Source organism: Tasmannia lanceolata, unplaced genomic scaffold (genome assembly GCF_043159265.1).
Source record: "Tasmannia lanceolata isolate RefF3 unplaced genomic scaffold, GAP_Taslan_0.1 ptg000006l, whole genome shotgun sequence".
Taxonomy (NCBI): Eukaryota; Viridiplantae; Streptophyta; class Magnoliopsida; order Canellales; family Winteraceae; genus Tasmannia; species Tasmannia lanceolata.
In genome coordinates this window covers 26,162,808-26,184,459 of record NW_027518683.1, presented here as the reverse complement: position 1 = coordinate 26,184,459, position 21,652 = coordinate 26,162,808, and the positions used below count along the sequence as shown (strand labels likewise).

Below are 21,652 nucleotides of genomic sequence, written 5' to 3'. Positions count from 1 at the left end.
CCTTCATGAGAGATTATTCTAAGAATTCCGAACCTGATCTTTCAGAAAAGTGCACACTGCACTTTAAACTCGCGCACTAAATAAGGACTCGCAATCAGTTGTGATAATCTAAACGAACAGGGCCTAAGAATTCAACTTCAAACTCTTTTGGGAGGTTTCCGACCTTGTGAATGTGGAAGGTGGTGACTCATTCAATGTCAATTAACGCTAGGGATGTAACATTTTGGCAACATAGAGGTTTGCAGATGGTGTCTTTAAACTCGCAACTCTGGGCACCTTTGTATTATACATCTGTAAGTAATACAATGGTTTTGAAAAATCATCAACAGAAAAAAGTGCAATCACCCCCCGGCCTGACCTGTTTGTTGTCCCAATCAACCATACACAATATGTAGAAAACATAATAGCTTATCATAATTCGTCAACAGAAATATATATTTGATTAGTAATACATTTTTAGCAAGTACCAGTCACTGTTCTTCTGGCTCTTCCTCTTCCTGTAGAAGATTTTCTCGGTTGTCGTGGGCCCAGAAGCCTCGAACATCTATGAGCATACTGGCGACGGTTCCACCTTGTTTACAGGAAAGGAGATCAGCAAGCGTTATCCTGAGTGGGTCCACAGGGTTCACCGTATCCCAGATTTCGTCCCTCACATCTTTGATACACAGCTCATAGTTCCCACCCTCGATCCACTTCTGGTGTACATCTCTGTTAGATACCAAGAGAGTTTCAGTCATTTCGAATATGGTTTCAGAGAACAGAAATAAAATATAACAGTAATGCACTTTCAGGGGGCCAGTACAATAAAGAGGTCTGGATCTAGAGGCATTTGCTTCGAGTATCCATTTTAATCTTTTCTTATAAATGTCAACAAGGAGAGCTACCAAATAAGTGCATTATCACCTACAGATGTAAAGGATAAAGTTTAAGTACGTGCACCAAAAATAGAAACTAGCCTAAATCTCCAAAAAATCATTTAATCAAAAATAGAATGTCTCCTCTGACTAGCAGGCGATCAAGGCTGGATCACATCAGATCCTTTGGTTGATAATTGCTTTCGCGTTGCTTCCGGTGATTTGGAATGAAAAGAAATAGAAGAATAATTCAAGACGAGAGCTTCTAAATTCAAATTTTGATTTAAAAAATCGTATCTTATCATTAGATGGACCAAGGAGAAAATTTGGGAATCTCAACATACACTATGAGGAAATGGAAGAAGAATATTTTCAACTGAGTAGTCAAAGAGAGAAGTGCAAGATGGATTCCTCTTGTGATGTGATTAAGATTTTTTTCTAATAAATGGTAATAAATTAAAGCACGGAAGAGATTGTCCCCATATGTAATAAAAGGCTATAAGAACAAGCTAGGCAATCAGATGTTATAAGGGTGGGAGGCATGTTTAGGAACCACAACAGAGAAATATTGAAAGCCTTCTCATGTCCTTGAGGTACCAAGAATTCCAATGAAGCCAAAGCATTCAATCTTCTTTGTGGTCTTTGCATCTTTCTTATGAAACTTGGGAAAAAGTCGTGGGCCGAGAGACTCTCCTCCAAACCAATAGTGTGGCATTTCTGTCATAGTCTGGAGCCCAAAACTCACTTATATATAAAACAAGATACTAGACCTATGTAAAGGGATGGATCTTTCTTGGTGGCAGATTCTTTAGCTAGAGGGTGCATATAGTGTGCCTTCGAGTGAGAGGGTATCTCTTTTGTAATTTACTTGTTTGATTTTCTTAATGACTTTTTCTGTTATTGGTACAAAATACATAAAAACATTGAGTACTGTGATAGTTGTATCAATTGTTACATACTTCTTTCTTTCTGTTATAGATATTTTAATTTTTTATGATGTCTTTGTTATCAGTCACAAATTTCCTGTGATTTGTGACTTGCACCACAAGCAGGAACTTACAACTTTTCTACGAAGAGTCTATGGGGTTAACATCTCACCAGCAGAGGCACATACACAAAGATGGAACTAAATTGAATTTTTCAAGCATAAAATGACCTTCGTCGAAGAAAGAAACCGAACTTTCTTAGTAAACAGATCATCATGTTAACAAAATCAAAAGAGTGAAAACTCAGATTTGGATAAATGTTGAGGGTCCAACTGTCCTGTAATTTGAGAGTTGCAGAAGTTGTTTACAGCTCTACAAGCAGGAAATTACAGCTTTACTGTAGGAAGATTGTATCAGGTTAACATCTCAGCTCTTGCATGTCCCCCTTCTATTCTTCCACATTAAGGCCCTGTTCATTTCAGATTGTGACAACAATTGGTGAGGACCCCAACCGATTATTGGCCAAAATATGTATTTTGGCCAATAATCGGTTGGCACCCTCACCATCAGTTGTCACAATCTGAAACAAACAGGGCCTAAGGTTAAAATAAAATCAGAGAAAAGAAACTATCATGTCAACAGAACAATGAAGTCCCACATGAAAATCAAAGCATGGGATGCTTGTCTCTCAAGTGACATCTTTCTTGAAAGTATTCCCTAGTCAAGTAGGTTCTTAGAATCTATAAGATAAAACCTTTAACGATGATAGACTATGAACAAGATCACCCTACTTACATAAAAGTTGAAATTAGCATCCATGCGTTCTGGGACACAACTATTCACATACAAAGATTGGAACTACATACTGGTTCACCTTAGTCAACAGATCAACAGATAATCTTAACATGTGAGTATCAAGCCCAAAATTTTGTAGCTTGTTTTTTTTTTTTGAAATGGTTGTAGCATATCACTTGCAAAGTCAAACAAGAGGATAGTATCATGTGAATGTTAGTAAAAATTCTCTGATCAATAGATTCCAAGATCTTATCCACCAAATTTGGAGACTCCATCAAGCATATTCAAGAAGCCTCCAACCAATGGCAGTAAAGCTACATGCCTAAAACAATTCATATTCTGATGCAGTCACAACAAGGGCTCTAAGTCCAAGAAGCCCAAAAAGACGCAAGAAGTCTTTTTTAGTATGCATAGGTATTTAATGGTAGTTAGGAGTTTAGTAAGCTGTAGAAGTCATGTCAAGTAGGCTTAGGAAGTTGTGTCGAAGTAGGCTTTGAATGTTTGACTCCTAGTAGGCTTACTGGCTTAGGTAGTAGATTCCTAGTTGGAAAAGTGGGTTAAGAGGTTGTTATGAATAGAATGTTTGCACTTCAGTTTTTTATGAAATAGAATTTTCCTTTTGTTTTGAATAGTGGCTTACATTGGGCAAGTCAATATTGCAAACAGTACACGTACTGCAAGTACACAGCTCAAGAATGATCTTCCATCAGATTTTCTCTTGCCCTGTCTCCACAGTCACTGTACAGAACTCCCTCAATGTAATTAGTTTATCGTAGTGCAAGACACCTGCTTATTCCAATATCTTATTCTCTTTTTGAACAATAACAAAAGAAGTCAATAACAATTATTTTCCATTATGAAAATAGCGTTGAACAGATATACTTAATCCAAAGAAATGGCAACAAAAGAATTTGATAACAATTATTTTTATTATGAAAATATCGCTGAACAGATATCCTTTAATCCAAAGAAATGGTGGACGGTGTTCCTAAATCAGGGGTTTCCTCAATAGTTAAGATTTGCATCAATTTAATAAATCCTTAAGGTTCTTCGATTCTTGGATTTTATGCCTTATTTCTCTTTAGGACTATGCATCTATCTGGTAAGAATAAAAACCCCAGCGAGTTGTTTGTCCAGTGAAAATAGAAATCAGTCTGCAGTTCTTTTTGACAAAGACCTATTCTGTATCCAATACCTAAACAAATAAAGAAGTAAATCGAGTAGCCAACAGTCCATTTCTGCAATGCACAAAAAAAAAAAAAAAAAACACTACCTGAATAGGGTGTGAACATCAGCTTTTGTCAGAAAACCCCTTCCATGGAGATCAAGACAACGGAATAAGTATGTCAATCCTTCTGGTGTATCTTTGTTTTCCAGGGCCAAATCAAAGTCCAGAAAGCTTTCAAAGTCCATTTCCCGGGTATTACCTCCTCCAGATTTTCCACGCCGAACATGCTCATCAAATGCTGAAAAAGAGATGATGCATGCAATCAGTAGAGATAGCATTATGAAAAAATAAGGTGCATATGAAGTCATGGTTTGAAATTTTGGCCGAAATCCAGTGATGGCCGATACCGAAAGTACATGAATCCGAAATTTTGGCGAAATTTTCAAAATATCCACTGAAATCCAAGATTTCCACTGAAATTTTAAGATTTCCTCCGAAATTAAAGAAATTTCCACTGAAATCTTGTACAATACCGAAATTGTTTTCCAAAATTTTACATGATTCCAGCTGAAATTTCGGCCGAAATTTAGGCCGAACCCGACATTTAAAGCCTTGTATACAGTCACAGAACATGACAAAGAATGTGAGGCAAAAGCTCCACATAAACCACAACTGCGAAGATTTAAGAGTTGCATTTGTCCACAGAAATATAAACTCAATCATGCTGACTAAAACCCTTTAAATTACATAAATTAACTGATAAAGAGAAAGAAAATTAAAAGCACAGCTAATTAGTTGATTTAACAAAAAGGAAAATTAAACACCCATGAGGAAAATATGCAACTGAAAATGTCAACTTGACTGTATTGCAACAGAAAGGTATGCTAATCCATTGCATGAAACTAAACCAGCTAGAGAGTGCTCGTGGTTAATAAAATTTCATTGAGATACACCATTGTTTTACATGCCCAACGCATCAGGGGAATTTTCTACTGTAATGCACTAATTTTTAACTCTGGGACAATGAATTGAAAATTAACCAGTGCTTGCAATTTCTGTAGAGAAAATTGAAATATAGCATAAACATATGGCACATAATTTAGTAGGAATTTTTCAGCACAAAATATTGAACAAGGTCTCTACTGCTGAATCAAATAAGATTCATTTGAATCTTTTACCTTTAATTCAATAAAATGAAGACATAATACTTTTAGACTTTTAGGTTTCCTGAAAAGTGTTGACGATACCCTTCGATACTAAAATGAGGCAAAGGAATCAATTTCCGGTGTTGGTCCTCACAAAAGTGGAAGTACCATGTGGAAGCTGAAGGAAGTCCATGGAAATCTTGTAAGTTGTAATTATATAAAAAAAAACAGATAAAAATTTAGGATGAAACTCCAGGGAATGCTAGAATAAGCACAGATATGCACTTATAAACCATCACAAAAGCAAGACAGCCATCCATAATGGTTAAACAAGATCAAACACCTAAGTGACATGCGTTGTCGCACATGTATGGAACAATAAGTTTTATTCTAAATATAGGTATTTCACATTTTTTGAAAGTTGATATGCCATTTCTTTTACTTTTCAATTTACTCGATATTAATGTAACGGGCATTAATATTTCCTTGATATATGGGATTTTTCGTTATGTGGATACATGCAAGGAATCGAACTTTGAACTTTGAACTTTGCTATGGACTTTGGACTTCAGTTCCCACGGAAGTCGACCCATGCCAGCTGGAATCAACACGTGTTGGTGGAAGATTAAAACCAAGGATGTGGCAATAAGTTGGAGGCAGTCTAGGTTCTTTGACATTGTGGGCATTTTACATTTGAAGCATGATATATTTGTAAAAAACAAAGTGTTGGCATATCAAGCATCTTGAAAGTCACGTCTTCAAACCTTGCATCAGTATCTAGCATTGAAACCGTGTTCACGTGATGGGAAACCGAGCCTTTCTATGACACATAAGCATATATAGGTTAGGCACGGGTGGTAAGGTGGTCATTGGGGATTGTTACGAGAGTTGGGGTAGAGTGATTGGGGACTTACTCTTCGGGACAGGTATAAAAGATGTGGAATTTAATTCGTTTTGAATTCGACTTATTTGGGAAGTTGGAAGAGGTTCATGTAATTTGGCAAGATAGAGGGATTCTATGTTCTAAAGTCTATTTTCGATCATCATTCTATGGCCCTTTCAATGTATAAGGATAACCCATCACCTTATGTAAAGCTTTGGGGACCCTCAGTGCCTCCAATGGTGAAGGCAGGTTGTTGGACGGCAACGACTGACAAGATTCTCACATACGACAAGCTGAGTTGAATATTCTTAGTTCTGGGTGACCTCGGATTTGTCCTTTTCCCATTTTGAATTGCTAAGATTGTTTAAGCCCAAAACACTAGGCAAGGTCTTACCATCATAATCATCACCTGGTTTAATTCTGGGAACCTTTCAAGAACGGCAGAGTTTCATCTACTTAGAAAGAAAAGGGAATAATAAGGTAGATTTCAATAAACAGCAGGACATGTTGTTCAATGACTAACCATTGGACAACATAAGTTTACAGGTACGCATGTATGTGGCAAACAAGTGTCAACTTTTAAAAAATAAAAGCATACAATATGTGGCAAACAAGCTTTTATTAGATTAGAAATGTATCAACATAAACGCTATCAGTGTAAGAAAATTTCTTTCTTCATTTTTGAATGGTAACTTGCAGAAGACTTCATGGTCAAATTATACTCAACTCAACTCAACAAAGCCTTTGTCCCAAACTCGTTGGGGTTGGCTCAATGAATCCTTTAGAAAAATTTCATGAAGAAGGTGAAAGGAAATCTACTTGGCTCTAATCCTGGTTCTAGTTGGGTTCTACTACGTGGATCATTTTCTTTCATTCTATCCTATCCAAGGTCATGTTCTCTGTTATGTTCCTAGCTATCAAGTCTTTCCTCACTGTTTCTACTAGGGGTGGACATGGTTCGGTTCGGTTCGGTTTTGGGGTATACCCAGAACCGAACCATATATAATCGGTTCCCTGAAATTGGAACCGAACCAGAACCATATAAGTTTGGAACCGAACCGAACCAGAACCATATATAATCGGTTCGGTTCGGTTCGGTTCTGGGTTTACCCGATCTTCATCAAATCAACGGAATTTCTTCACAATAGTTGTTTGAATGTTTGGTTTTCTTTTCTTGAGATAGAATAATTTTTTGTTTCCAGCTTGTCATCATCATTATGGGAAAAGCAGAGCACAAAAGTCTCTAATGAAATGATGAATATGACTTTGTGGGGGCGTTATACAAACTACTCTCATAATATTTTACTATTTTTAAAAGCCTTTCACTTTCTTCTTACACTTACAAAAACTTTCAAGTTAATATTAAAAACAAAAAGGATTCCCACATCTTCTTTCCTGCCATTAAAATATTAAGGCTTGTTTGGTGAGATTAAAAATATTTGGGCAAGTGCTGAGATTAAAAAACTTGTTTTCCAGTCTGACTAAGGGTTTTAAGGTGGGTCGGTTCTTGGTTCGGTTCTCGGTTCCGGGATCCAAACCCAGAACCGAACCGAATTTCCATCGGTTCCAGGTTATTAGAACCGGAACCGAACCATATAACTATGGAACCGAACCGAACCGAACCATATGTGCCGGTTCGGTTCGGTTCCTCGGTTCGAACCGGAACCATGTCCACCCCTAGTTTCTACCCAAGTTGTTTTCGGTCTGCCCCTACCTCCTTTTACTCCATCAACTTGGCACAAGTCGCCTCTTCTCAATGGAGCACCCAAAGGCCTACGTTGGATTCATGGTCAAATTATATATATATATATATATATATATATATATATATATATATATATATATATATATATATATATATATATGAGGAATATGATTGTGAGCTTGAGGGCCCAAACACATGTACACCCACATTGTTAGGATGATCCAAAGCATTCATTTGAAAGGCCCTTACATAGATAGGGTGTGTCCAAAAAATCAGCTCCACGGGATCATCCTAACACATCCAAAAGTGGAGGGCAAAATGGACAGACACCGTTTGCCACAAATCTGCCCAATTTTGCCCTCCGCTTTTGGAGGGGTTAGGAAGATCCAATGGAGTTGATTTTTGGTACACACCCTATCTATGATGGGGCCTTGCAAATGAATGGTTTGGATCACCACAAAAAATGTGGGACCCATGTGTTTGGGCCCTCAAGCTCATATAAGCTATATGAGCTTCAAGCTCACAATCATTTTCCTCTCTCTCTCTCTCTCTCTCTCTCTCTCTCTCTCTCTCTCTCTCTCTCTCTCTCTCTCTCTCTCTATTATATATATATATATATATATATATATATATATATATATGAGAAAAGGGTTTCTGCGCTCGAGCACATAGGGCCTTCCAAATGAATGCTTAGGATCAACCCCCCCCCCGCGTTTCTGTGCTCGAGCGCAGAAACCCTTTTATATATATACATATATGCATAAAAGAAAGCAAATAAATGAATCTAATACAAACTGGATGAACATATAAATCTAGTGTCAGTCCCGAACCCCTCTCAATGAAAATTTCTGTCAATGTCACATCTGCATATTCTCGAAGTTCCTGGTTGCTCAATGTCCCATTCATATCTTTATCCAGACCAAGAAACATATCTGCAAAATCATAAGAAAAACTAAGCAACATCACAGTGACATGTTTCAACTTGCAAAAATACAAAGAAAAAGAAGAGCGTGTGAAAAGAACAAACAATTTATATGGGTATGTGCACAATCGATAAAACAAACATGCAGGTGGTTCCTGTTTATGCATGCATGTTTTTACACTTCATAAATCATAATATCATTCAGATATAAGAGCTGGCATAACGGTTTTTGATAACCCTTTTAATAAGGAGGGTACCCAAGAGATAATTGCGAGCTTTGGATTCAAGCTTTGTGCGAGAATCTTTTTGAATGTGGACATAGTAAACACACCCAACACCTTTTGGGGAATAGAAAACAGAGCACAATCAGAGGTAAGCAGTTATACAAGATATTTAAAACCAACACTTGAGGGTATATGATTAATGAAGTACGCTTTGTACAAGAATCCTTTTGAATATGGGCATAGTAAACACACCCAAACTCCTTTGGAGGAATTGAAAACAGATCACAATCAGACGTAAGCAATTATAATTTAGATTTAACACAGACACACAAGGGCATATGATTAATGAGGAATGAAGTTGGAAGAATTGAATCGGACCAAAAGTTATGGGAATTCATACTGGATAAAAGTGCACAAGTAACCTCAAGTAGGTGACAATTTTTCCATTAGGAAACTCCACCCTGTTGAGGGGTACTGACACAAGTAGTTTGATGTTCAATCCCATGGTCACTCAGATACGACTAACAGTAACAAAGTGATGCGGTTTGTAGGCCCAATAAGAAGCATCTTTGTCCATTAGGATTTATAGGATTTCTATTTCCATGTTATTTAGTTTCTAGGATTTTATTTCAATGTTTTTAGTTTTTAGGGCTTTTATTTTCCAAGTTATTTAGAATTAGGGAGTTTATTTATTTTCCATGGAATTTTAGTTCAATTGCCTATAATAGGCCTCATGTATTAGGGATTATTAGCTTTTGATGAATAAAGATTGATTGGTTTCTCCCTCTGCAGATTTCTCTTCTCCCCTAATTTCCTCTCTTCTAATTCTTCTGCTTCCTCCTTCCCCTCTTTCCTATCCAATTCTTCTCCTTCTCTTCTTCTATTCTTCCCTCTCCTCTTATTCTTCTATTCTTCTTCTTCTACTCACCTCTTATTCTTCACTCTTTTCCCTCTTCTTCTATTTCTCTTCCCGGTGTTACATCACAAAGAATCTTTACAGTTGCATCAAATTGGGTATAGAATTATAGATCATCATATGGAAGTTCTTAAGGAAGGAAAATACTTCATCTTTAGACTTCATAAGGTAGACCTAAGTTACTTCAAGTGCAGTAATCTACAAAAGAAACCAAGTGACGGTGACCAAAAAGAGCAGTAGTGGGAGCAAGTCCTCAAACATCAAATTGCATAATAGTAAAAGTACTATCACTTTTACAGAACTCAAAGGATAAGACATGCGTTAATGTCTGGAAATTTCACAAATTTCACACTGAAGATTTAATGAGCTAGAAGTAAAGAACAACGAAAACAACTTCCTTAGTGAATGAAATGACAAATGTCCTAATAAAGTGCCAAAGCATCAGTTGGTCTTTAATGTCACTACTAGGAACATGTAATACAAATAAAAGGGACATGTTGGGAAGAATAAAAACATTTCTCGTTCCAGCACGGAAGAGTGACCCATGGGCCTTGACCCTTTCTCTACTAGAATAATTAGAATAGCTAGAAAAAATAAAAAAAACTAAGGTCATACCTATCATGTGGTCAGATGCAATGGGATCATTAATCCATGACGGAGAAGTGGACGAGTGAAAGGGGGATGTTTGTGTCATGACTCACGAGAGAAGTCGAGTGACAAGGACTTGCTGGAAGGATCTTGACGAAATGCCTGAACTTGCTTGTATCACGAGGGTTGAACAAGACCAGAAAGGAAGTGAAAGCCCATCCACCTTGATACTGTAGAATAGCAGGTCAGCTCTAGATTTTATATCATCTTCCCATCTTATATATATATGTGTTTGTCCCCTACATTCCATGGACTCTTTGAAGCCAAAAGCCCCACATCTTCTAATTGGCAATGGAAACGGAAAAGTCCCGAGCCGAGAGGAGCTACGAATACCTTCCTTTTCAAAGCCCTTTTGGACCAATCCAGGAATCTAAATTTGGAGCGTGAAGGATGAAATTTCCAACCATGCATCTCTCAAGGATGCCAAATACAAGCATTACGACACCGCCAGATGCCATCAGCAATCAGATCCGAACATCAAGGGTGGGAAAGATGGTACTCAATTTCCTGATCCCCATAGCCTAGATGTGAACATTTACCTTCTCAGCATATGATGTCAATCCATTAGGTGAGTATAAAAGGGTAGAGAAGGATTTCAAGCCTCCACAGCTCCGAATGGGGGCGTTAGAAGGATTTTAAGCCTCTGTCTAGCGACAAAAAAGGAACGAGATGGATTGATGAGAAGAAATCAAGGAGCGAGCGAAGAGGGAGGAGAAGGTCAGGAGAGATGATTCTCAGATGGAAATGTATGTCTTTCTCTTCACTGAACCTCCGCAGTCATCCTTGGCACAGCCTTGGTTTCCAACTTTCCATCTTTACATTTCCAATGACAAGCACACCGTTCTTTTTTGCACCTCCGAATGAATATGGTGCTTGATCTTGTTCCCTTCTTTCCTTTCCCACAATAAAGTCTTCATAGTTTCCCAATCTAGCTGCGGTTGAACCTAGGGCTTCGGATCCGAGTCCGGAACCGGAGAAAAACTGAAAGAAAGGAAATGAGAAAAAGAAAAAGAAGAGTGAGATGGACTGACCCATTAGGGCTTCGGATCCGAGTCCGGAACCGGATCCGACGAATCGGCGGAGGTTACGGACCCATAACATGGAGGATGCTGGTGGGATCTTCTTCGGAGCGGTTTCATGGGCTTCTCCATCGCTTGAGCCACTCTACATTTTTGTTCTCTCCTCTTTCTTCTCTCTTTGATTTTTATTTATCTCGAATGCTGAAACCCTAGCCTTCAAATACCAGGTCTTCCACCAACACAACTGGCCGTGTAATTTTCTCGTGTCTTTAGTGTTTTTTGAAGCTCTGGTTGGGATGCCATTTTAAGACCTTCTATTAATAATATTATTAATTCAGTAATTTATAAGCAACTAATGGTCCCATGGTCTAGTGGTCAGGACATTGGACTCTGAATCCAGTAACCCGAGTTCAAATCTCGGTGGGACCTTTTTTTTTTGTTTTTTTTTTTGTTTTCCTCTTTGGTACCTGTCTGGAGGACCTTTTTTTTTTTATTTGTTTACTTCTTTGGGACCTGTTTGGATTGCAGAAAAACATTTATAAAGGAAATTTTTTTGTATACATGGGAAAAGGGAATCTGAGGGGCCGTTTGGATACGTGGATTTTAGAATCTAGGTTTTTGTTGGAAAACAGTGTAAAAGAGGGTTCATGATCAAGCTGTAGTATGCTATCCTGACAGCGTTTCTTGGATTTAAGTAAGAAATCCAGGTTTTAGAAATCTCTCCCACATCCTAAGATTTCTAAAACCTGGAAACGTGGGATGATTTGGTGTTCTATTGATGTTGGAAAGAAGGGCGAGAAAATCAAAAAACGGCAGCAGACCTATTTCTTCTCTCGTCTCCCATCTACAATTTCGAAGAAAACAAGGATATTCTAAAATCCACATGTCCAAACAGCCCCTAAGAGTTTGCATAGGAAACTTACCTATGCAAACTCCTTACGGTTTGGTTGAAGATATAAATTTTTTGAACCAGTAAATCTACAAAAACTACCACTCGACTTTGAAAGCTTCATTCTCCCTCTCCGGCCATCTGATCGACTTGAAACTTTAGGGGTTTACTCGGGGAACAAAACAATAGAAACAACTGTAAGCAGTTTACTGAGAGTTTGCATAGGTAAGCTCCTCATCCAAACTCTTAGATTCCCTTTTACCTATATGTATATATGTTGTACTTCCTATGAGAACATTTTGATTAGCGCCTTCTAATTCTATATTTTTCTCGTTATTCTTGTGGACCATGATCGTCACTCGTCATCCTCCCTATCAATAGCTACGATTAAGTGCGTTGTCCAAAATTCTACCTCACTTTTCTGTGAAGGCCTACGATTAAAAAACATGTTTTTAGTGAGATTAATCATAGCGAAAAGTGAAGCTGATTTATGGGAAACGCACTTACTCACAAGGATGTGAAACAACCTCAAAGTTATAAAGCAAAGACCTTATAAAAAGGGAAGTGATATTTACGCCCCTTTTGATCACCAGGGACACCCAGCGCCAATGTACATGGCAATCAAACTCACTGGATTTTTCTGATGTCAAATACATTAGGCCCCCCTTTAGTCATTGATACACGTTGGGTGTCCCTAGTAATCAAAGGAGCGTAAATATCACTTCCCATAAAAAAAATCCCAATTCTAATACCAGTACAACAACTTTCACATAATAAAAGTTCCTTTATTTTGAAGAATCCCTTATTGAGACCTCTCTTATGTAAATAACCCTCTTTACTATGAAAAATAGAGAGCTTAGCAGAGGTAAGAAGATATAAACTTATTTAGAAAATAGCAAAGCAATACAAATCATTAATAAATCTGCTGAATCAACTCGATGGAGATGTCACACAGTTGTAGTTGAACTATATTCCTTTGCGTTAATGGATTTGTTACTTTGAAGATTTGAAGGCACCCTTCAACAGTATTTACACAACCCAAAAGCGAAAGGGCGGCTTTGGCATAATCTTTAGCATCAAATTTCTGGATTGATGATGTGAACACAGAATAGACTAGATCATTATACACTTTGGAGCAATAAGCAAGGCTATTCTTCATGTTGGGATCCGTAGCTGTTTTTTGCAACTCAATGACGTAGGATAAAATACTAGAACCATTCAACAATGCTAACTCCAAGGAAATCCTTGCAAGGTCATAGGCATTCGCAGTGTGGCTTTTTGGATCAGAGTCAAGAGAGGTGATACAAACGTTAGGATGTTGTGTATGTCCACACATTGATTGAATGAGGGCCTCATCATTCACAGTCACTGATGAATAACAAGGAAGGACAAAAAGAAGGAAAGTGAGAGGAATAATAAGCAAGAAGACAAGGTTGGTAGCCATAGAATTTTTTGACTGGTGAAAGGGTTTGGTGTTTTGTTGTTGTGGGACTTGTTTATATACTACAGTCTAGTTGACTAGATGCAAAGAAATAAACGTTCTTTTATTAAATGACGAGATTCTTCCCTTCAAAATGTTATCCCCATGCGTGTAATCTGGCTGTCATGGGATACTTTGCTGGGATTTGCTAGCGTCCATCAAAAAAGGCATTTCACGGTTGGTCTGTTGCATCTCAGACCAGCCACCTCATGAATGGAGACAACAATTAGCCGCGAAATGCCTTTTGTGATGGACCGCTAGGAATTCCCTAGTTTGTTAGAGTAGATCAAATCCAGACCATTGGATTGGACGTGTGGCATATTACACAACAATTTGGATAAATTATAGCACTTAGGTTAGATCCCTTCTCCGTCGGATGCCGGAATTTTTTTGGTTCTTGGGACTTTTGTGGAACAAAAAACTTCCTGGGAGATTGGTGGGAAAAAAAAACTCCCTGGAAGTATCCCGGTAAAATAAAAATCCCATGTTTGGTTGACTTGACTATGGTGGGAAAAAAAAATCCAGGTAAAATAAAAATCCGGTGCTTTGTTTGGTTGCTTGAACTGTTGGGAAGAAAAAAGTTCTTCTTTTGGTTATTTTGGTTCCTCAGATTTCGTGCGGAATTATTTTGGTTCCTGGGATTTTTTTTTCCAGCTTTGGGTTTCGTGCGGGGTTATTTTGGTTCATGGGATTCTTTTGTGCCCACTATATAACCAGCAACCAAACGTAGGTTTCCTGCGGAAATTCCACAAAAGTCCCAAGAACCAAAAAATTTCCGGCATCCAAACGGAGCAGACTGATCTGTGCTTATATATTGTATCGAGTTTCCTGATGTATCTAGGTTACCTCTACCAACCAACTTGCCAAATCTATCTAAAGTATCTAATCTGCCACACATCCAATCCAATGGTCTACATTTGATCTACTCTAACATACTTTGCACTAGGTATTTGCTTATTTAGGCTTCCTTTTTGGGGCAAGATAAAATTTACTAGCATTCTTGGCCCTTGCTATGCATGTTTGTAATATAATGGGCCCCACTCCCTCATAACATGATGTGTAAAAATGGTTGGCCCCACGGTGTGCATGAGTAGGGGTGTCAATGGATACACTTTAGACCGGATCCACCTATTTCTCAGTCATGATCCATTCAAATCCCTTAGGGCCTATTCATTTGATATTGTGACAACCATGGTGAACCTCCAAACCGATTATTGGGCGCAACCTATTTACGTCGTGGCCCATCAAATGGAAAGTTTAGATCATCCTTTGGTGTAGGCTGTACACTACTTTTTTGAAAAATAATGAACCATATCCGAGTTTTTATATGGCTTAAGCCCGTATTAGTCCAGTATTTTTCAAGTAGTACCGCACGGCTCACACCATAGGATGATCCAAATCATCCATTTGATGGGCCACAACACTCCATAATAAAAGTTATAAAACCAAGGAGAAATTATATTGTGAATGTGACCTTATATAGAATGCCAACTCCACAACACGCCATAATAAAAGTTACCCCTATTTTGAAGAATCAAATCCAACTTCAATGCCAAAATATATATTATTATTGGGATCTCTCATATGTAAATAACCCTCTTTATTATGAAACAAAGAGAGCTTAAACAGAGATAAAAAAACATAAACTTATTTAGAAAACATCACAGCAATACAAATCATCCATAAAGCTCCTGAATCAACCCCATGGAGACATCACACAGCTGTAATTGAACTGCATTCCTTTGCGTTAACGGCGACGTCCCTGCTTTGAAGAGTTGCTCGCACCCTTCAGCGGTATTTACACAACCCGAAAGCATATTAACGGCATCGGCATAATCTCTAGCATCAAATTTCTCGATTGCTGTTTTGAACATAGAAAAGACTAGAGTATTATACACTTGGGAACAATAAGCAAGGCTATTCTTCATGTCGGGGTCTGTAGCCTTTTGTTGCAAATCAGAGATGAATGATAAAATACTAGAACCATTTAACAATGCTAACTCCATGGAAATCCTTGCAAGACCATAGAAATCTGCAGCGTAGCTTCGTCGATCAGAGTCAAGAGAGGTGATACAAATGATGGGATACTGTGTATGACTACACATTGCTTGAATGATGGCCTCATCATTCACAGTTATTGTTGCAGAGCAATGGAAAAAAAGAAGGAAAGTGAGAGGAATAATAAGCAAGAATATAAGATTTGTAGCCATGGGAATTTTTGAATGGTGAAATGGATTGGTGTTTAGCTGTTTTGGGTCTTATTTATAGACATGTGCCTTGTCTATGTGCAAGGAGAGAGCTTAGCTGGCTTACTGTAAGCAAATCTTTTATTAAATGACAAGATAGGTCCCATTAAAATGTTGCTTCTAATTTGCCATTCATGTTAAAAGAAAAAAATCCACCATGAGATACTTTGAACCAAATATGTGCTTAATTAGGTTTTAGGGTTCCTTTTTAAGGCGGGATAAAATGGGAAGTGATATATTCGCTCCCTTTTCTCCCCTGGGCTACCCTCCTGTAGTGTATTTAAATGTTTATGAAATGACTACCCTAGCTATAAGAGGGTGGCACAAGGAAGAAAAAAAAGTGAATATATCATTTCTCAAAAAAAATAAAAAATTAGGGGCTTTTGTAAAAGAAGTCTTCTTTGGTTTATTTGCAGAAGGAGTCTTCTGGTTTGACAATTTCGCAAATAGATTTATCACATTTGAGTGAATTTTGCAAATCCGGCAATGCCATAATTTTGAGAATAAAATAGCAATGTAGATTTTATTGATTCCAAAAAGACGAAAATTACCATGTAAAAAGGACTAAAATGGGTCCCACCAACTCAAATCAAACCACGCATGGGGTGGGGCCCTTTAATCTTTTCATAGGGTGGATCCCACCAACTCAATTCAAACCCATGCATTGGGTGGGACCCGCCATTTACCTCATGTTTTGATGGGGTAGGTTCCGCGATGTCCACTTGAGCTTATGCATAGGGTGAGACACTCTGTTTTGCACATCTAGAACTCATGTCTTGATGGTGTGGACCCCGATCCGAGAGGACGGTGAGGGAACGGGTTCCTAACACCCTCTGGATCTCCACAACGTGAAGGAGAGCTCTGCCAAGGAACTCTCGAAACTGTTGCCACCCTCACAGCATAGCATGAGTGGCGATATAAAAAGAAAGAGATACATCATGATCCGGAGCCAGGGCTCGAAACCAAGATATATCTGAAAATAACTCAGAGTCGCCATCCATGGATGCGCCATGGAACCAAAACAAATGCTCTGTTTGCAATGGATAACCAGAGATACAAAAGGTCCGTGCCTGATGACGAATGGAGAAGGTCTGAAGAGCGCCCCCAATTCGCCCGAGTGCGAACACTTGGTCTCTTATGCCATTTATTATTAACCTCGGAGAGTTTTGGGCAAAAATCATGTGAAATGGGAACAATCCTCAGGAGTCGTCTACCTAAGCATGCATTTCCTGAGGATAAAGATAATAAGCACCCATAAAATAAAATGAAAGATGTGTTGCCTAAGCATAGCTAGGTTATGAGTGACATGCCTAAAGGGTGTCTAAGTTCTGATGTGCAAACACATGCAAGCTATAGCTAAAGGTAAAGGATCAGTACAAGAAAGTAAGAAAACATATCAAAAGAAATACAATAATTACACAACAAATCCTAAGACTCTAAATGATTAGCCCGAGTCATCGGATGGTCTGGTATTCATCCAAAGAAGCCTACGTATCCCCGCCTCCACGAGAATCAAGGCAACGTAGTTCTTCGCACTTATTCTAAACTATGATGCTTAAGACACCTAGACCTCTATCTTAGACTCGATCTAAAAGACCGGATTAATTATTAAAGCTTCTTGAACGATTATTTAAATTTCAGTGAATTGTAGATTTTAGGACACCCTATATGCCCTAACTAAATGCAGGTTAGCCCTAAGCTAATGCAGGTGGTTCCTACAACCTATGTGTAACTAGGCTGTATGCCATAAGGAAAACAATAGGATTGCTAACGCATCTTAGACCTAGTCATCAGTCGGCGATCTGAATCGCCAACTGACCGGACGGAGGCGCTCCTAGCTAGGACAAACTCCTAACTCTAACACAAACACACAACAAGCACACAACAAAAGACAAACTCCTAACTCTAGAGGAAGATCTTTGAAAACAAGGTTTTCAAAGGTTTTTGAAAGATTTTCAAAGTTTATTTACAAAAGTTTGGCTGGACTTGGGATAAAAATCCCGAGCTGCACTACGTACCTCGTGAGAGAGGATCAAGCCAATGTAGTTCGAAACGAACTTTCCTAATATGCTATAAAACTCGACACTTTAGATTTTTTTAAAGGTTTTTTATGTTTTCAAATGCTTTTTTGAAGTGCTTTTATATTTTTGACGATTAAAAGTGCGTTAACACCCTTTTAGCTAAAGGGGATCCGATAGAAGAGCCTTTATACCCACCATATCGCGGTAGAGTATTACAAAGGGAAACGGGATCCCTAAAGCCTAAGGGGAAAGAAATCAAAACGGGGGAACTAAAGTTCCGATACGAGAAAAATAATCTCAAAGAGATGACCAAAAGCTGACGAGTTTTAGCCAGCAACCAAAAGAGACGAGTTCTAACCTACGAGGGAAAACCCTAAATAAACGAGAGATGAAAAACCTCTAACCCAAAGGGTAAACTTCTAAACAAAAGGGGACTGATAAAAACTCTACAAGAAGAAATACTAAACAATCAGTCACTTAGGAACGGTCCTAACTGACTGAACACTCTAAGAGGAGAGAATCCCTTAACCTACGAAAGCTCTAAGGCAGGAAGGGAAGAGGCTGGCTCAAGAAACGTTCCACCGTTGCCTAAACCCGAGGAGAATGACGAATTGTTCCCCAAAATCGATGGGATCACGAAATGCAAAGAGAATGATCCCGAAAGAAAACAAGGGAGAATCCCTGGATCCTATAAGAAATGATGACCTCAGAAAGAAGGGAAACCCCTTCACCCTGTAAGAATCCCAAGAAAGGAAAGAGGATGTGAAACCCCTAAGTAGCAATACCATCCTCAAGGAAGCTTATCTATATAGTATGAATCTAGAGCCCTTTGGACAATCTGGGAGCCATGGGAGATCAGATAAGATAGTGCAAACACACTTGGCTCAATACCATGGTTAACTTATTTAGCCATCTCTACCTCTTCCAAGCTCCAAACTTCTAAGTCCCAAACCAATTCGAGTGTGATCCAAGTTAGAGACATGCAGCATTTGAAATTGCCATAAAGAAATAAATCCAACTACCAGATGTCAAATCGATGGAGCTGCGCTATCCTCACATTATGGTAGTACAAATGTCAAGGGGAAAAATACTACCAAAACTATATTTCTTTAATTGAACTATTCTACCTCGTCCTTTACTGCTCGAACAACCATTCAATGCTCTTATCATCCATACAATTCGCACACGTCAATTACGAGGAGGAGAAAATAAGCTAATTTGGTTCAATTAGCAGAACATGATAATGCTCACGAACGAATATAGACATTAGCACCTCCATGTTCAAGCGGTTATACCCAGCCCCTCCCATCTCTTTTAGTCAAAATTTTCTTCAATGATCATGAGAACTTTCAAAGGGAATTAGAAAGCCAATTGGAGCAGAAAAGACAACTCAAATTTTATAACTAAGAAATACGACAGTGCTGATATCAATACCTACAAGTACTCTGCTTTGATAGATGCACTACACTCATTCCATTTCTATTATCAGTTAATGAAAAATGAAAAACCACAAATCTTTGCTGAATTCGAGTACTACTATGAGAAAACAATTAAAACACAACAGGAGCAAGCTAACTTTTCATGAAATCTTTAGATCTGTGTGATAAAAATATCATAAGATAAAGTTAGATCATTACCTGTGTTGGGCAAAATTGCAATCGCCAAATGTTCATCGGAGCTTCGGTGCCGGCACCGAAAATGGTGGAAGAAAAATTGATGGCAGAGCTCGGATCGGAGATGTAGTTGACACCCAAACGAAAAAATGTGCAGAAGAGGTTGAAGTCTCAGAAGAAAAACGACGCCACAAAATCAATGGTTGCTTGTGTCGAATGTAGTGGTGGTCGGAGAAACAGGGTAATGGATAGTGGAGGGATAAGGGGTTTGGGATGGAGAGATGAGATGGGTTTAGGGGATAGGTAAGATGGTGGTGGATTTTTTATTTTTATTTTTTTTAGAAGAAGGGATGGAGGTGTTGCTCGGCTAAAATGGGTTTGATGGCGGCTGTGGGGGAGAAAGGCGAGGTTGAATGGGTCTTGCCGGATTCCGGTGGTGGTTGCTACGAAGGTCTGATTTGCAGAGGGAAAGGTTGGCGTGATTGTGAAGCAAAACAGAGTAGTCGGATTCCGACGAGTATTGTCGGAAAAAATGGAGATGATGGATCTGCAGAGGAGTGGGTTTCATGGGTGATTGTCCCGATGGTGCTCGAGTGGTGATGGAGGTCAAGTGATGAGGTCTGAGAAATGGGGTGGATGATGGAGATGGTGGTAATCGGATTCCGGCAAGCTTGCCGGAATCAATGGGGATGGGGTCGGATTTCGAAGTAGGTTTGGAAGACGATGAAGAGGGGTTTTGAGGGTTTGATGGATGATGGCTGAGATGGGTTTGGATTAGGGGTTTCTGAAAAATGGGGGTGATGGTGGTGGTGTTGGTGGTAGATGGTAGTTTTGGGAGAAGAGAAGGGGTTTCAATGGTGGAAGAAGGCCGGAGCTCCGGCGAGAAGGCCGGAGGATGAAGCTCTCTCTCCCTCTGTTGGATTTTTTTTTACAAAAAATGAGAAATCCTCTCTGTTCTCGTCTCTCCCTCCCGATTTTCTCTCCCTCAGGTGCCTCTCCCTCTTCTCTGTCTCAGATTTTTTTTTTTAAGAGAAAAAAAATGAGCACATCTCTTCATGCCCTAGCTCGATAGGTGTTTATATATGTAGAAATGCCATATTTTGCCCCTTATGCTTCCCAGGACAACCCCTTCTATAGGATTTCAATAAAATTTTATACAAGCAGGGGGGGTCAAACAGAAAACAGGGGGCAAATATTTTCTTTTCCTCCACAAATCCTAGGCCTTCATTTTACCTCTTGCATTGGATGGCTAGGATCAAAACCCTAAAAATATCTAGGAAGCTTCCTAACTAATCCTAGCCCCTAACCCCTTAGTAATCTAGATTAGGGTCTAATGGTGACTTGAAGGGGAAGAAAAGCATCTTCGCAAATTACAAAAATGCCCTGGTTCAGGATAATACACCCCTCAATTATGTCATACACTAATCCACATACCCCTATATCTCTCTGGACAGCCCATTACGGAAAATTTGAACTGGTTTTCTAGGCTCCTGCGCACCCCTGCTTCTGGCTGAATCGCCACCCTTCTGAACTTGTATCACGACACTTTCTGAGGTTTGCTCGCTGGGCAAATTAGCTCGGATTTCGACGAAATTTTGCAGGGACCTCAGTGGGACCCTAAGCTAACCTAGGGCACAATTTGGGACCTCAGAACACTAGCTTGATAGGGTTTCTACCCTAACGACTCTATTAGGGTTCGGTCAAAATGGGGTGTCTACAGAGTGTCAATGGTATTTTCACTTTCTATGAGGTAATATTCGTCTTTTCACATATATGTGGACATTTTGGTCATAAATTTATGGCATGATCTGTTTTGCAAAATTTAAAAATTACCACAAATGTGAAGATTCTAGTCATAAATTGAAATCATCCTATGGAAATGATTTTTTGGGCACAACCTATCTATGTTATGATCCATCCAATGGACGGTTTGGATTATGACTTACATTACTTTTAAAAAAATACGGGATTATATTACTATAAGGGCTGACAGCCTGATACCCATGTAAAATCTCATATATATATATATATATATATATATATATATATATATATATATATATATATAGAGAGAGAGAGAGAGAGAGAGAGAGAGAGAGAGAGAAAACGGTTCCTACACATATGTGTAGATAAGTTATCTACACACTAGCTTAAAATACAGTGGGGGCCACATTATTTGGGTGATCCAAACCATTCAT

General features: G+C 38.7%; 1 protein-coding gene and 2 non-coding genes across 4 annotated transcripts; 1 reads left to right on the top strand and 2 right to left on the bottom strand.

Annotated features, from left to right (window-relative positions):
* Positions 1–234: 234 nt before the first annotated feature.
* LOC143880162 (putative serine/threonine-protein phosphatase 2A regulatory subunit B'' subunit TON2) lies at positions 235–11,467 on the bottom strand. 2 transcript variants are annotated; one of them, XM_077382946.1, is made up of 4 exons: positions 10,154–11,467; positions 8,307–8,408; positions 3,849–4,041; positions 235–708 (listed from the first exon to the last, which is right to left on the bottom strand). In XM_077382946.1, the coding sequence occupies exons 1-4, from the start codon at positions 10,230–10,232 to the stop codon at positions 471–473; spliced, it is 612 nt and encodes a 203-aa protein (XP_077239061.1). In that variant the 5' UTR covers positions 10,233–11,467; the 3' UTR covers positions 235–470. The 2 variants fall into 2 exon arrangements, with proteins under 2 accessions (XP_077239061.1, XP_077239062.1); XM_077382947.1 differs by having other exon boundaries at positions 11,218–11,466.
* Positions 2,109–2,226, bottom strand: LOC143880533 (small nucleolar RNA snoR104). Its single transcript, XR_013251753.1, has one exon. It is a non-coding gene; the product is annotated as a small nucleolar RNA snoR104 (small nucleolar RNA).
* Positions 11,468–11,562: 95 nt separating the features above from the next.
* On the top strand, positions 11,563–11,634 carry TRNAQ-CUG (transfer RNA glutamine (anticodon CUG)). Its single transcript has one exon. It is a non-coding gene; the product is annotated as a tRNA-Gln (tRNA).
* The last annotated feature ends 10,018 nt before the right edge of the window (positions 11,635–21,652 follow it).